This window comes from Mobula hypostoma, chromosome 8, assembly GCF_963921235.1.
Source record: "Mobula hypostoma chromosome 8, sMobHyp1.1, whole genome shotgun sequence".
NCBI lineage: Eukaryota > Metazoa > Chordata > Chondrichthyes > Myliobatiformes > Myliobatidae > Mobula > Mobula hypostoma.
Genome location: NC_086104.1, coordinates 132468323 through 132483158, shown reverse-complemented (window position 1 = coordinate 132483158; position 14836 = coordinate 132468323). Strand labels below are relative to the sequence as shown.

The following is a 14836-nucleotide window of genomic DNA, read 5'->3' as shown; positions in this document are numbered from 1 at the left end:
GTCAACCATCAGAATGGTCCATGAAATAACCAGCCATTTGTGCCGGGACAGTTCTCATTTCTCTTCTGGACACGTGGCTCATTTTGCTTTGACATCTCCTTTAGGTCTCCACCGCTCCAATCGCAATCCCCAACATCTGTTTAATTCCTGCCCCTCACCTCTCTACAATCCCAGTAAGTTACCTCCAAACTCTCCTCCAGGCCTCACTAATGAGCAAACTCTCCAGAAGCTGGAACACGATTCTGTGCTCCCCTTCCCTCCCACCAGGTCACAGAGAGCTGAGAACCCGGGGGAAGTTTCCAACATGCCCGCTTTCTTAGCTGGGGTTGCATCTGTCCCACACACGAGATAAGGTGACATGAGTGTACATGAATTGATTCCGACTACGAGAGAATCACCCAGCGATCTCCCAGTTTTGTTGTTACCCCCTTCTTGCCTCTGTTCCATTGCCTGTGATTGGACTCCCCATGGCTTCAGGGAGTGTGCACTACACACAATAGCAACAGCTAGTGATGACGAGTCAGGCACAGCATGTCTTTCTCTTTGTGTTGTTTTCATATTTTCATCAATCAATAGGACTCAGCCAGCACACAGGACCAATAAGAAGGGTGTGTTCAGAAACTGCATTCAGGTATCTACCAGCATCTCATTACATAGAGGGGTAAGTAACAACTAAACAGAGCAAACACTTCCCCTTGATCCAACCACACTTGCACTGAACAGGAACAAACCCCTCAGCGACTGGGTGCTCCCAATCTAGCTTTTTCACTTTTGGAACACAAAAGCCTCATTTATGGCCAATTCCTAACCACAGGTTGGGAAGAGAGTTCCAAAACTTTATCCCCAGGGATGCTACAGGGCCACTGATGCATTTCCGGGGCAAGACAGTGAGCAAACTGGAGGGGGAGGCCTGCAGGTGGTGATGTGCCCGTGCCACTGGCTTTCGGAGGTGTTGTCAGAGTAACCTGAGTGAGCAGCTGTGCCACGACATGGGGGGTGGACAACTTGTCGGTGAAGCTGGGTGACATCTCACATCTCTGGTCTTCGGCAGGTGGAGCATAATTTGTCTCAATCCCGACTCACAAGGCCACAAGGAGGACAATTAGGCTATTTAGCCCATTGTGTCTGCTTCACCATATGATCATGCCTGATTTAGTTTCCCTCTCAACCCCATTAACCTACCTTCACCCCATAGCACCTGACACCCCTACTAATCAAAAACTTGTCAACTTTCATTTTAAATATACCCAATGTCTTGCCCTCAGCCACCCATGTCACCACCAGCTGGCCAAAGAAATTCTACCTCATCTCTGTTCTGAGGGGACATCCTTCTATTCTGAGGCTGTGCCTCCTGGTCCTAGGCTCTCTCACTATTGCTAAACATCTTCTCCATGTCCATTTTATCTAGGCCTTTCAATATTTGATAGGGTTCAATGAGATTTCTATTCACTCTTCCAAAATCCAGCAATTTCAGGCCTAGAGTCATGAAATGACCAAAGTCAGCACAACTTTTCTCAGGTAAGGGTCCCAAAACTGCTCACAATACTCTGAATGTGGTCTAATTAATGCCTTAGAAAGCCTTAGCATTAAATCCTTTTATATTCTGGTCCTCTCAAAATGAATGCCAACATTGCATTTGCTGGATGTGTTTGGAATTGAGCAATGCTCTAGGACACCTCTACCTCTCAGAGGCCTTTATGGTCATGGTCCTTCTGTAGTTAATGCAGTTAAGTTGCTGGTCACTAGTGACTGCGTGAAGAGTGATGGTGGAGGACACTGAATGGCAAGAGAAGTTGGTTAGCTTCTCTCTCGTTGCAGATGGTCAAGTGTGGTTGGGCTGGCATCTACGCAGTCTCTTTCCCAGTTCTAGGGCCAGACCACACATGCCACCCCGGAGGATAAATCTGCTCTATACTCATGAATGTGTAGCTAGACACAGCTCAAACATCACCTATAAATTTACCTAATAACACTGCCATTGTTGGGTGAATCACAGGCATAAGCCTCCCCACCAGCAGGGACATCTCAGAAAGGCAATTTCTCAAGAAGGTGGCATCCTTCATTAAGGACCCTCACTGTGGGGAACATTACCATTATTACCATTGCAGAGAACATAGAGCAGGCTGAAGACAAATACTCAGCTTCCTAGGAACAGCTGTTCCCCTCTGCCAGCAAATTTCTGAACAGACCATGAACACTGCCTTTAGTACTACATATTTTTTATTGTAACCTTTTTAAAAACATCTTGCACTTGTAATTATTTTTTTTAAAAACAACAAACTTTGCGTTAGTGATAATAAACCTGATTGTGATTCTGTTGTCTTTATCGTCTCAAGCACACGATAAGGTGGCCCAGCTTCACTATCATCTCCAAGACCCAACTGGTCACTTGCTGGCCGTGCCCAAAGTGTTTCTTCACCTAGCGAGCTAAAGATGTCTCAATAATATCGGACAATGAGATAAACATCTCTGTCCAGTGCAAAACTGAACTTCTCGCCGGCAGAAACAGTTTACACTCCACCAGTGTACACCAGGAAATTGCTTCATACTTTGTCACTGACCTTCGTCGTCAGTGTGACACGAAAAGTAACTGAGCCACATCTTTCCACGCCAGAGCAAGAAAACCACCAATTGAGGAAAGTCCCAAGTCTAACAGGTTATTTCTTTATGCATAACCCTTGTAAAATTCCCACTTTCCCCTCAACAGGGAATTTAGTCAGGTCCAAGCCAGTGAGAATCCCACAATGGTGACTCAAACTTCCAACCGTCCTTGTGAAGACAATTGTTGTGTACTCCTCAATCACAGACTGTCAACATCTGACAGAAAAATCACAGCTGGCACAGCACTAAAGCAACTGCATCTGGACTGCCAAGCAGTGCACGTCAGAACTGTTTTTCACATGTTTGCATTAGCACGCAATCTATCTTTATCTTAATGGCTGTCGCCTGTCTTAATGCCTCCATCTTTGGCTTCTGGCCAAATGCTATCCAAGTTATGCTCCTTGGGACACTGCACAACATTTAGGGCATTATGCTTCCTTTCTCACAATATGAGTGGCCATCTGGCCCATCCAGTCTCTGCTGGCTCTCAGTGCAAAGCCAACAATGCAATTTCCTCCTCTCCCCCCCCACTATTTTCCCTGTAACCTCTTCTCTATCACATGCCTATCAATTTACCCCCGCCCACTCTCCTACCCAGTGACTACACTGGGAATAATCTATAATCTCCAAAGAAGCCATTTACAGTGGAGGTGGGAGAAGACTGAAGCACCTGGGGTAAATACCCACATGATCAGAGGGAGAATGTGGAAACTCCACACATACACACGGCACTGGAGGTCAGGAATGAAACCATTTCTTTACAGCTGCAGGGCAGCAGTACTAACTGCCGCTAGACAGCGTTGCAGACTAAACCATCACTGCCTGAAGTTGAGAAGAAACTCCGGCTCCATCTTCCTTTACAAAACCATAGGCAGCCGTGTGGCCAACCTGATACCTCACCTTCCCCTCAACTTCAACATCTGATAGGGAAAGAGCTGAAGTAAATTTTCTGCCCCAGTTTTTCCCTCTGAGGACGCACGTAATGCATGGTTCATGCACTATGGTAGCCCTTAGGCATCCGTTAGTCTCCTGAGACCACGGATTGGCGCCTTGGAAGGTTTCCAGGATGCAGGCCTGGGCAAGGTTGTATGAAAGACCGGCAGTTGCCCATGCTGCAAGTCTCCCCTCTCCAGGCCACTGATGTTGTCCAAGGGAAGGGCATTAGGACCCATACAGCTCGGCACCGGTGTCGTTGCAGAGCAACGTGTGGTTAAATGACTCAACACGCTGCCTCAGCCAAAGCTCGAACTAGTGACCTTCAGATCACTAGACGAACGCCTTAACCACTTAGCCACGCGCCAGCACAGCCCTTAGGGCATTGGGGTAAATCAGGGATATACAGTTCTGTGCAAAAGTCTTAGGCACATGTACAGTATACAGTTAGGTTGCCCAAGGCTTTTGCACAGTACTGTAATTTCATGTATTGCACTGTAATGCTGTCACAGAACAGAAAAACAAATTTCATGACGTATGTGAGTAAAAATAAACCTGTCTCTGATATGGGTCTCTATTGTGGACTGAGTGTGGGAAGGGGATAGGGAGAGGGGAATCAGGGTTGGGAAAAGGGGAAGAGAGAGGGGGGGAGTGGGAAGCACCAGAGAACACATTCTGTAATGATCAATAAATCAATTGTTTGCAACCAAATGACTTTGCCTGGTGACTCAGGGCTGGGGGTTTCTGCACCCATGCCACCTCCCACCCCCACCCCAGTACTCCTTCTCTTTCACCTGTCCCATACTGCTCCTGCAAAACTCCACCCGCACCATTCCCAACCTCCTTTGCTCCCGCCAGGTTTACAAACTCACCCTCTGCTCCACGTTTGACAAATACAGTACTGGGCAAAAGTCTTAGGCACCCTAACTACGCCTACGTGCCCGAGACTTTTACACAGGACTGTACAATTAGTGCAGGGAACAAGCACTGAAGTAAAAGGTCACTCACATTCTTACTGAACAGTACAGAAAGCACAATGGATGAATGGCCTAATCCTGCTTCTACACTTTTAACACAAACGAGGTAGATTCAATACCTTGGAGATGTATGGTAGCTGCAGACTGCCGACATTCCGAGCTCCAGGGGGCAGATTCTGAAAGAAAACGAAGCAGAAATGGACATTATTAGCCAGTTGTCCCCCTGTGGCTTCTCACGAAGCAGAACTGAGGTAAGTAGACCCTGGCAGGGTGAAGCGGGCACTCCTGCTGGCACACAGCACTCAGCACCCGTGCAGGCCCGAGGGTCAGTGGGGTGTCACCATTCACCATACAGAGAACACAGATATGTCACTGGACTGGTAACCCAGAGACCTGCACTAATAATCACATCAGGTCAAGTCAGGCATTTAGCTGAAGCAATCAAAGGAATGGCCATGCATCGCCACAGAACTTCCCAAGCCCTACACAGGGTGTTCTCTGCTGCGCTCCCTGTGACTGGTGTTGGCTAAGAAGGGGCAGATAATTTCAGGATAATCTGGTGTTTTGGGGTTAAATTCCAGTGAGGAACCGGGATGAATAAAGCACTGCCACTAGATCAATTATACCCACTCATCAGGGAAACCAGCCACAATCAAATGCCCATCTACGCCAATCCAACCCAAATGCCATTCTCTCCGCAGTCAAATCGACTTCCCTCCAACTCCGATTCTACCACCCGAGACAACACACCGTGACCATTCAACCGACCAACCAACATGCTGTTGGGATGCGAGAGGAAACCGGAACACCCGGAGAATAACCAGGGAGAACGTGCAAACTCCGCATAGACGGGAGTGTTGGATCGAACCTGGGATCCCGGAGCTGCCCTCTGCCCTGTGGGATGGAGAATTCCAAACATTCATTCGCCTCGGAGAAGAAACTCTTCCCCATCTCAAAGAGACCGGGTCACGCACTACAGAGACAGGCCATTCAGCCCACCGTGGCCATGCTGACCTGCTCTGACTCCATTTGCCCACATTAGGTCACCCTCAGTGGGCACCCCCTCATTCTGAGACCCTGCTTCAAACTTCTGAATGCTCCCATGGGGCAAAACAAAGGGACCTAATTGGCTGTGAAGTGTTCAGGACAGCCCTGGTGCTGCGCAAAGTTTAAGCTGAACGTGCGAGCTAAATCAGCTCAGGTTTGGGCTCTGGGTGTGGACAAGGTGTGGCAGTGAGGCCTGTGCCCACAAAGCCTGCTGTCACTGCAGCCACCCCACAAAACAGTGCTTTCTCTTTTTGCAATAAACGTTAACATCAAACAAAACCAGCGAGGAGATGAATGCAGGCTGTTGGTTTATAGATCGAGCTGTGGGGAGAACTTCCTGTACAAAGGACCCCACCCAGGCCTCGCTGGAAGAAAGATGTGCAGTCACAAGGAGCTGAAGTAGAATCAGTTACCTTGTGGCGTCACCTTAAGTTTAAATTTAAATCACCATTCTCGCTGCATTCCAGGCGCCATGACAACCGATCCTAGAAATTGTCTGAATTCTACATCACTCCCTCTGCTGGAAAGAAATGTGAAGAACGAGAGAGAGGCTGGCACCAGTCAAAAAACTAGAGGAACTCAACGGATCAGGAGGGAACTGGGCAGTCGATGTTTCAGGTAAACAACCCTCACCTGTCCAGAAATGACCTGAAGCATGGACAGTCCGTCTCCCCCTACAGACACTGCCTGACCTACTGAACTCCTCCAGCAGATCAGTTGTGCTCCAGATTCCAGCATCTGTAGTCTCCTGCCTCTCCAACAAACGTAAATTTATTATCAAAGTTATGTATGTGTCACCAAATACTATCCCGAGATTCAATTTCTTGCAGGCGTATTATATATACAGCACCATCGTTGCAGGAATTGTGTACAGGAACATCTGTGCTGAGTGTGGATTGGACACTCCCAAGTCCAAATGGGAAACACCCGGGAGGGTAGCAGAGAATGAGAAGAGCTGAGATCCTGTGAGACTTCCAAATACAGACTGATAAGCAGGTACTGGCCAACCAACCAGACATGGTAATATTGGACAAGGAACAGAAGAAAGCAACAGTAATAGATTTGGCAATCCCAAATGACAGTAACATCAGGGAGAAATACAAAAAGCTGGAGAAATACCAGACCTTGAAAGAGCAGATAGAATAAACTGGACAGGTCAAAGAACACTGAGGCGGTCTACAAGGAGGGTCAGAGCCATCTCTATTTCCTGAGGAGACTGAGGTCCTTTAACATTTGCCGGACGATGCTGAGGATGTTCTACGAGTCTGTGGTGGCCAGGGCTATCATGTTTGCTGTTGTGTGCTGGGGCAGCAGGCTGAGGGTAGCAGACACCAACAGAATCAGCAAACTCATTTGTAAGGCCAGTGATGTTGTGGGGATGGACTGGACTCTCTGACGGTGGTGTCTAAAAAGAGGATGCTGTCTAAGTTGCATGCCATCTTGGACAATGTCTCTCATCCACTACATAATGTACTGGTTGGGCACAGGAGTACATTCAGCCAGAGACTCATTCCACCGAGCTGCAACACAGAGCATCATAGGAAGTCATTCCTGCCTGTGGCAATCAAACTTTACAACTCCTCCTTGGAGGGTCAGACACCCTGAGCCAATAGGCTGGTCCTGGACTTATTTCCTGGCATAATTTACATATTACTTTTTAATTATTTATGGTTTTATTACTATTTATTATTTATGGTGTAACTGTAACGAAAACCAATTTCCCTCGGGATCAATAAAGTATGACTATGACTATAGAAAGGATGTAGAAGGTTAAAGCCAGAGTAATCCTGGAGGTGATAGGAACACTTGGAGCTGTGACACCTGGTGGGAGAGTGACTCCAACAAATACTGGGAACAACATCTGAGATACCAGTCCAGAACAGCACGCTACTAGGAACAGCAAGGATACTGTCCTGAACCCTCAATCTCCCAGGCTTCTGGTAGAGGACCTGAGACTGAGGGAGAAATACACATACACACCACCCGTAAGAGGTGAGAAAAAAATACCGAGAACACAAGTTGTAGAGCCCATGAAAGTGAGCCCATAGGTTGAGTTCAGTGTCGTGGTGAGCGAAGTTGTCCGCGCTAGTTCAGGAGTCTAATGGTTGAATCTGGCGGTGTGGAACCCAAGACTCCTGTACCTCATTCCCAATCACTGCTGGAAGGCTCCTCACCTCAGGGATCAAGTCCTGCTCAGATCAAGCAATTCCAAGACCCAGGAATCCCAGCTTCCACCACTTGATGAGACTGGAAGAAGCCTGGTCAGCCGACCCGATTCCAAGTGAACCAGATGTGGGAGTTTGAGTATTTTCACCACTGGACCTGCAGGCTTCTAAACCCAAAGGCTTCTAGTCCCTCACAACCTTCTCTCATATCTCTGTGACCGCACTGGCTTCCTCCAAGTCTCAAGCCCCACAGGAACAAGTCCACCATATTATTCACAGACAAGTAGGCTAGTGCCCACTGAGATGCTGCTCCACGCCCGCTGCCTTGCATGGCCCACGAAACAGGCATCAGCAGCAAAAGATTATGCTCTCACCAGACAGCACTGGCATTTATTACCTATCCCTGAATGCCACCTATTTAAGGGGGAAGTTATACGCAAAGCAAAAGCCACAGTTAGGTAGAGTGAGAAAGTACAGGAGACTTCCTTCAATAACAGCTATTAGTAAACTAGACAGGTTAGTAACAGTATGTGTTCAATACAGAGACAAAATGTTTTTCTTCACTGAACTCCAGAGATAATTAATCACTTGAAAGCAAAATAACCAGCTGCATTGGTGAGATTTGAACCTGCACCTCTGGATTCCAATGGTCTGACATTTCATTTCTAATTTAATTGTCCAAGCTCTGGCTTTTAAACTAGACCAGCCTGTGGGGCGTGGTTGCAATGTTGCAAATGGTGAAACCAGCCAGCAGTGATGTGGCCTGGGGGGTGGTGGAGACAAGGGACCACGGGAGGGAAGGAGCTTCTCTGCCATCTCACAGACAGGGCAAGGGTTTGGGCGCATCATAACATTCACCTCTCCAATCATTAGGAATATGAACAGGTTCGTTTAATGCAAGAACAGTAGTGCATCAGGGTCTGCCGATAAATTAGTGCCACTGGGTGAAGGAAAGAGGCAATGGAGTTGATGAACTGGTACAAAAATACACAAGCTGTTGGAAGGCCTCTGTGGATCTGCCAGGAAATGGACAGCTCCTTTTTTGGACCTTTCACTTGTCCATCTCCCGCCACAGGTATGCCCTAAACGGTTGAATTCCTCTAGAAATGTGTACTTCATTCGCTCCAACTTCCAGAGTCTGGCATTTCTTGCTTCTCCATGAAATGTTCTGAAGTTGACTCCAGTAAGGAAAGGCCAAGCCCGAGCCCGAGTGTGCAATCCATACAACGTGGTGCTACCCAACAGATCCTGCATTGCTTAGAGCTCTGGGGATGGGCCTGAGCCTCACAATCATTCCAGGACATCTTGAAGTTCAAAGCACCATAAGGCCTTGACAGAAGTAGGAGGCAAAACCCTGGCTGCCCGCTGTTTTCTTAAAAGGAATTCTTTTTTGTTGATCAGCTTCAGCTCTCTGAAAGTTGCTGGCTCAGACAACAGTTGATCTGCTCAAAGTCACAACTAGAGCCCAGAGTGGCGGAGGCTGCCACAGTGTGAACCCAACACCAACCGATCAGGAGGGAGTTACAGCAGCCCTCTTCCTGCACCCTTCTCTGATTCTACAAATTGTTGCGCTGATTAATTTCACTTCCTCAGATTCAGATTTATTTAGCACATGTAGATGGAAACACAGCGAAATGTGTCGTTGTGTTAACAACACAGCATGCCTGAAGTAGTTGCTTTGCATGTCGCACACACCGAAGGCACCACTTCACCAACAGCAATGGACCACACAAACAAAAAAATTGCCCACAGGCCCAACACCCACCCACTCCACTTCAGTGCCTGGGCCTCAATAGTTTTGATTTTACTTTCATCACACAATAACTAATGGTAGCCACCTCTGATCCTTCAATGTGGTTTTTCAATCAAGCACTGCTAGAGCACGAGTCAAATCAAGTCACGTTGAAGGCGTATAAAATTTTGGTATTGGTATCGTATTGTCACACGTACAGTGAAAAGCTTGTCTTGCACACTGCTCATACAGATCAAATCATTACACAGAGCATTGAGCTAGAATAAGCTAAAACAGTAACAATGCAAGTGTAAACGACTGAGATAGACTGCAGTACAGGTTACAAGGTGGACTGTGAAGCCAAGAGTCCATCTCATTGCACGCGAGACCCACTGACACTGGGACAGAAGCTGCCTTTAAGCCTGGTAGTTAACGTGCTTTTAAACACTTGTATCATCTGCCCAGTGGGGGAGGGGAGGAGAGAGAATGTCCAGGACGGGAGGGGTCTTTGATTATGCTGGCTGCTTCACTGTATAGACAGAATCCCTGGAGTGGAGGTGCTCGTTCAGTGACATTTGCCGCATCGTGACGCCGCGTTACAGGAAGTGTGAAGACCTTCACCAGGATGGAGCGTATTAGCTATAAAGGAGAAGTTGGACAACCCTGCAGCACTGGAGGCTGTGAGATGGTCTAATAGAAGTTTACACATTTCTGAGCAGCCCAGATAGGCTATATAGTCTTTCTCCCCTCTAGAATGGAAACGTCATAGCTTTAAGGTGAGATTCATAGGGGGATCCATGAGGCAAGTTTCTTTTTAAAAAAAAACTAGGAGCAACAGATTTTTGGAATGGGCTGCCAGGGGAGGTGGCGGAAGCAGATCTGATAGGAACATTTAGACGGGGAATGGACACATACAGACCATGTGTAGGCAAATGGGATTGGTTAGATCAGCGTCGTGCTCAGCACAGATACGATGGCACCACTCCAAGTTCAATGCCCCCAGATTTTAAGACAAAACAAGTTCAGATGTCATGCCGTCTGATGAGTGATGAGGCAACACATTGAAAGCCCACCATTGCAAATGGGTGATTCAAATCCAGTTAACTAAATCAATCTGGAATAGAGAACCGGTCTCGGTGTTGATGACCACAAAACTATTAACTTGTAAAACCCCACTGGGTTCACCCATGTCCCTACTGGAAAGGAAGTGTGCTGTTATGACTCAATCGGCGGGAGGAGAGAGAGCAGCGCGCCATGCGTGCGCAGCCCTCCGGTGAAAAATGATATCGTATCCATTAAATAAGGGCCGTGGACAATTCTGATTTGATGGAGACAGACGTGAAAGCACAGAGGAACATCTGGAGAAATTTCTGAAATGCTCGTTCGCTGCTGTCGTTACTGCGTGGTCGGGAATCTTCCAGAGGGAAGGCCTCAAAATCCCCGGCTTTGCCTGATGTTGGCGACCGAGATTGCGGTCCGATCGTTCGGACAGAGATGGCGCTCAGTACTCAGTGTCGGAAAGCTGATTCGGAGGCTTAACGTATTCAGATGACTTAGAGTCGGATTGTGGTCGGGCATGGCAGGGAGAGCTTTTCTTCCTTCTCCCGTCTGCGTGAGATGTGGGACATTTGAGAGACTTTGAACTTTTTACTGTGCTCATGGACTTCTTCATCAAGTTATGGTATTGTTGCACTGTTGTAACTATATGTTATAATTATGTGGTTTTGTCAGTTTTTCCAGTCTTGGTCTGTCCTGTGTTTTGTGATATCACACCGGAGGAAATATTGTATCATTTCTTAATGCATGCATTACTAAATGACAATAAAAGAGGACTGCGTGTCTTCATCTGTGCAGTGGAATTGACCTGTACGTGAAGTGACCTAGTAAACCCTCCTGTTGCATCAAACCACTATTAATTGCTCGAGCTGGCTTCCCAGCCTTGCTCTCACTGCAGCCACAACAAAACAAAATAGGGCAAACTGGAATTCTCTCTTGCTGGAAATGCACGCAGCACCAACCTGGTCCGCGGGTTACACGAACGATGAGAGAGGGTGCAGAGGAGATTCGTGGGGACGTGGCCAGGATTGTAGCTACCAGGAAAGTTTGGAGGGGATGAAGTGGTTTTCCTCAGAACAGGATGGCAGAAGTGAACAGAATGTTGAAGAGTCAAGGCCATTAGGAAGGACCTACACCTCATCACTGCGGGTTAAAATCAGAGCTTTGAGGAAAACTGGCAGAAACATTCAGAATCAGGTTTATTATCACTGGCAAGTCGAGAAATTGGTTGCTATGCTACAACAGTATAGCGCAATACATAAAAAAAAGTTACAAAAAGAATATTTTAAAAAAATAAATGAGAAAACAGCTCAAAATAGCAAGGACACGAGGAAATCTGCAGATGCTGGAAATTCAAGCAACAACGCACACAAAAAATGCTGGTTGAACGCAGCAGGCCAGGCAGCATCTATAGGAAGAGGTACAGTTGATGTTTCAGGCAGGGATCCTTCATCAGGACCAATGGAAAGAAGAGATAGTAAGAGATTTGAAAGAGGGAGGGGGAGGGGAGATCCAAAATGATAGGAGAAGACAGGAGGGGGGAAGGATGGAGCCAAGAACTGGAGAAGGGACAGGATCATGGGATGGGAAGCCTGGGGAGAAAGAGAAGGGGGGAGGGGAGCCCAGAGGGTGGACGGCAGGCAAGGAGTTATAGTGAGAGGGACAGAGGGCGAGAGAAAGAGAGAGGAAAAAAAAGGGGGGGAAAATAAAAAATATATAAAATAAATAAATAAGGGATGGGGTGTGAAGGGGAGGAGGGACATTAACGGAAGTTAGAGAAGTCAATATTCATGCCATCAGGTTGGAGACTACCCAGACGGAATATAAGGTGTTGTTCCTCCAACCTGAGTGTGGCTTCATCTGGACAGTAGAGAAGGCCGTGGATAGACATATCAGAATGGGAATGGGACGTAGAATTAAAATGTATGGCCATTGGGAGATCTTGTTTTCTCTGGCGGACAGAGCGTAGGTGTTCAGCAAAACGATCTCCCAGCCTGCGTCGGATCTCGCCAATATATAGAAGGCCAATTCACTTTGGGGTGCTCCAGAGTAAGCAGCTCGACCACACCAGAAACTGACTACATCGAAGACACGCATCAGAATCAGGTTCAAAGATTCAAAGTACATTTATTATCAAAGTATGCGTGTGACATTGAACCCTGATATTCGTCTTCCTACAACTCAGCCAGGAAACAAAGAAAACCATGGAACGCTTTCGAAGAAAAACATCAAATCCCCAACATGCAAAAGTACAAATCGCGCAAACACCAAAAAACGAGTGAAAAACACTGAATATTAAACATCAAACCACAAAGTTATTGAAACAGTCTAGGAACGGTCCGTTTAGTTTCGTTCAGTTCATTTTAACTCAGCGCTGTGTCGCTTTGTCTGCTTTGATGAAAATTGCACAAAATGGAAATTAAAAAAAAGGAGAAACCAGTAAGAGTCCAGTCCACGAACCACGTTGATTAAATCTTGCCCAAGACCCAAAACTCCAGCACCATCACATGTGAGGGAGAGAGAGACCAGTTGAACACAGACACCTTCCTCGGGGGAGCAGCCAGTGGGAACGAGAGACACATCGGTCACACGCAGGCACCTTCCTCCGGCAGTAATGAGCGAGAGGAACAGAGTGAGGGAGTGAGGGAGTGAGGGACACAGGCAGACGGCACTGAACACATGTTCGCTTTCCGGTCTTGTCTCATTGATTTCAATCTTCCTCGACATTTAGTCGGCAAGAAATGCAGCCGATCATGGTCTCGCGCATTATATCCAGGCTTCTTGGGCTCCAGGCCACGCACTTCGCTCAAAATCTCACTGAACTCCCTTGGAGACAGCAAAGCTGCCTGATTATTCAGTGGGCCCAAAAACACATCATCAAAATGTAAATCCCAGGTTCCAGTAGTAGCAGAATGATATGCAAGGGGTTTCTTCTTTTATGTTACTGCGAAGGCTAACAAAATGGCTTCTTTGATATGTTATTTTAAAAAATGGCTTTTCTGTAATAATAACTGCGATGTAAGGAGTTCTCTCTCTCTCTCTCTGCTTGTTTGGGTTATAGTATTGATAAGAGAGGGAATGAAACCACGAATGTCCATGTTATTCTATTGCTGGGTGATATTCTGTCTCGTATGGCTGGGAACTGTGTGGTTTGGCGGGCTTTTTCAGGAGGAGACCCGAAGAGGATGGACGCGCTGGAAACGCTCTAGTCAACCACCGTGGTTGGTTCCAGGCAGCGAGTCGAGGGGGTCGGAGGGGATCTCATGGTGGAGAGAAGACCCCGTTAATTGAGCTCCAATAGTTGTGCACGAAGTGGTTGAACTCTGATAAGTCTGGCGCCATTTACTTTCCCTTTTATATTGTATCTCTATTAATTACATAGTTCCAGTAAGATTTATAAAGTGTAATCTGAAAATCGTACATTGTGTGCTGTCTGATATTTGATGTGTGAGTTTGTACCAGGTGGCATTACACAGCAACGACGCAACCGTGAGACACAGTTTGGCGGGCGGATGGGGTTCCCCCTAGATAAACACGAGCCGATAGACCTGAGCGTTACAGATACATGAAAGAAGAAGAGTAAAATAAATAGTTTTGTGAACCATCTGAAGGATGTCGCCTTTGGTCATGTTGTTCGCCGGTGCCGTGTTCTTTGGCAAATCTTCAGATCTATTATCGTTGGGAAATTTGTTGTTTTGTGGCAGCAGTAACGTGCAGGACATAAAATATGCTATAAATTATAATAAGAAATATGAAATCAAATTCAATAAGTAGTGCAAAAAGAGAGCAAAAATAGTGAGATAATGTTCATGCGTTCATTGTCCGTTCAGGATCAAAGGGAAGAAGCTGTTCTTAGAATTTTGAGTGTGTGACTTCTGTTGTTGCTGACATCAAAGTTTATACAGGGCAGTGTGTGCACAGAAGGAAAAAAAGAAGAAAACAGAAAAAAAGGGAGGCACAACAGCCTTCTGCCTGTACTCTGTACCGTGGCAGAAGAGCGTTGAAAGCCCCAGTAAATCAGGCATGGGCTAGCATCCAAACACACACGTGCCCAAAATGGAAACAGCCCTCCAAGCCAACACTGAGTGCTTACAACTGGAGGGAGTTGGCCAGTAGTGTTGTTCTAGACATTAGTGTGATCCACATCTGGCAAACGGGGAATCCAGATGTGTCTAATTACACTGCTGACTGCGTAAAATAAACTGCGTTTGAGATAAACTACCAGTGAGCATCTAAACACCACCTACGCTGGTGAACTTCAACCTCCTTGTGTGTCTGTTGCTAAGAATGAAGAACAAAGCACGTGTGCTTTTGATGTCTGTGAG

At 46.8% G+C, this 14836-nt stretch overlaps 1 protein-coding gene across 4 annotated transcripts in view; it reads right to left on the bottom strand.

The window, feature by feature from the left end:
- The window catches only part of LOC134350972 (pleckstrin homology domain-containing family A member 2-like), a 125569-nt gene that overhangs the window by 70077 nt on the left and 40656 nt on the right, over nucleotides 1-14836 (bottom strand). For all 4 annotated transcript variants that reach the window (XM_063056910.1, XM_063056907.1, XM_063056909.1 and 1 more), the window contains exon 3: nucleotides 4631-4687. In XM_063056910.1, coding sequence (XP_062912980.1) covers nucleotides 4631-4687 — 57 coding nt within the window. The remainder of the gene's footprint in view (nucleotides 1-4630; nucleotides 4688-14836) is intronic.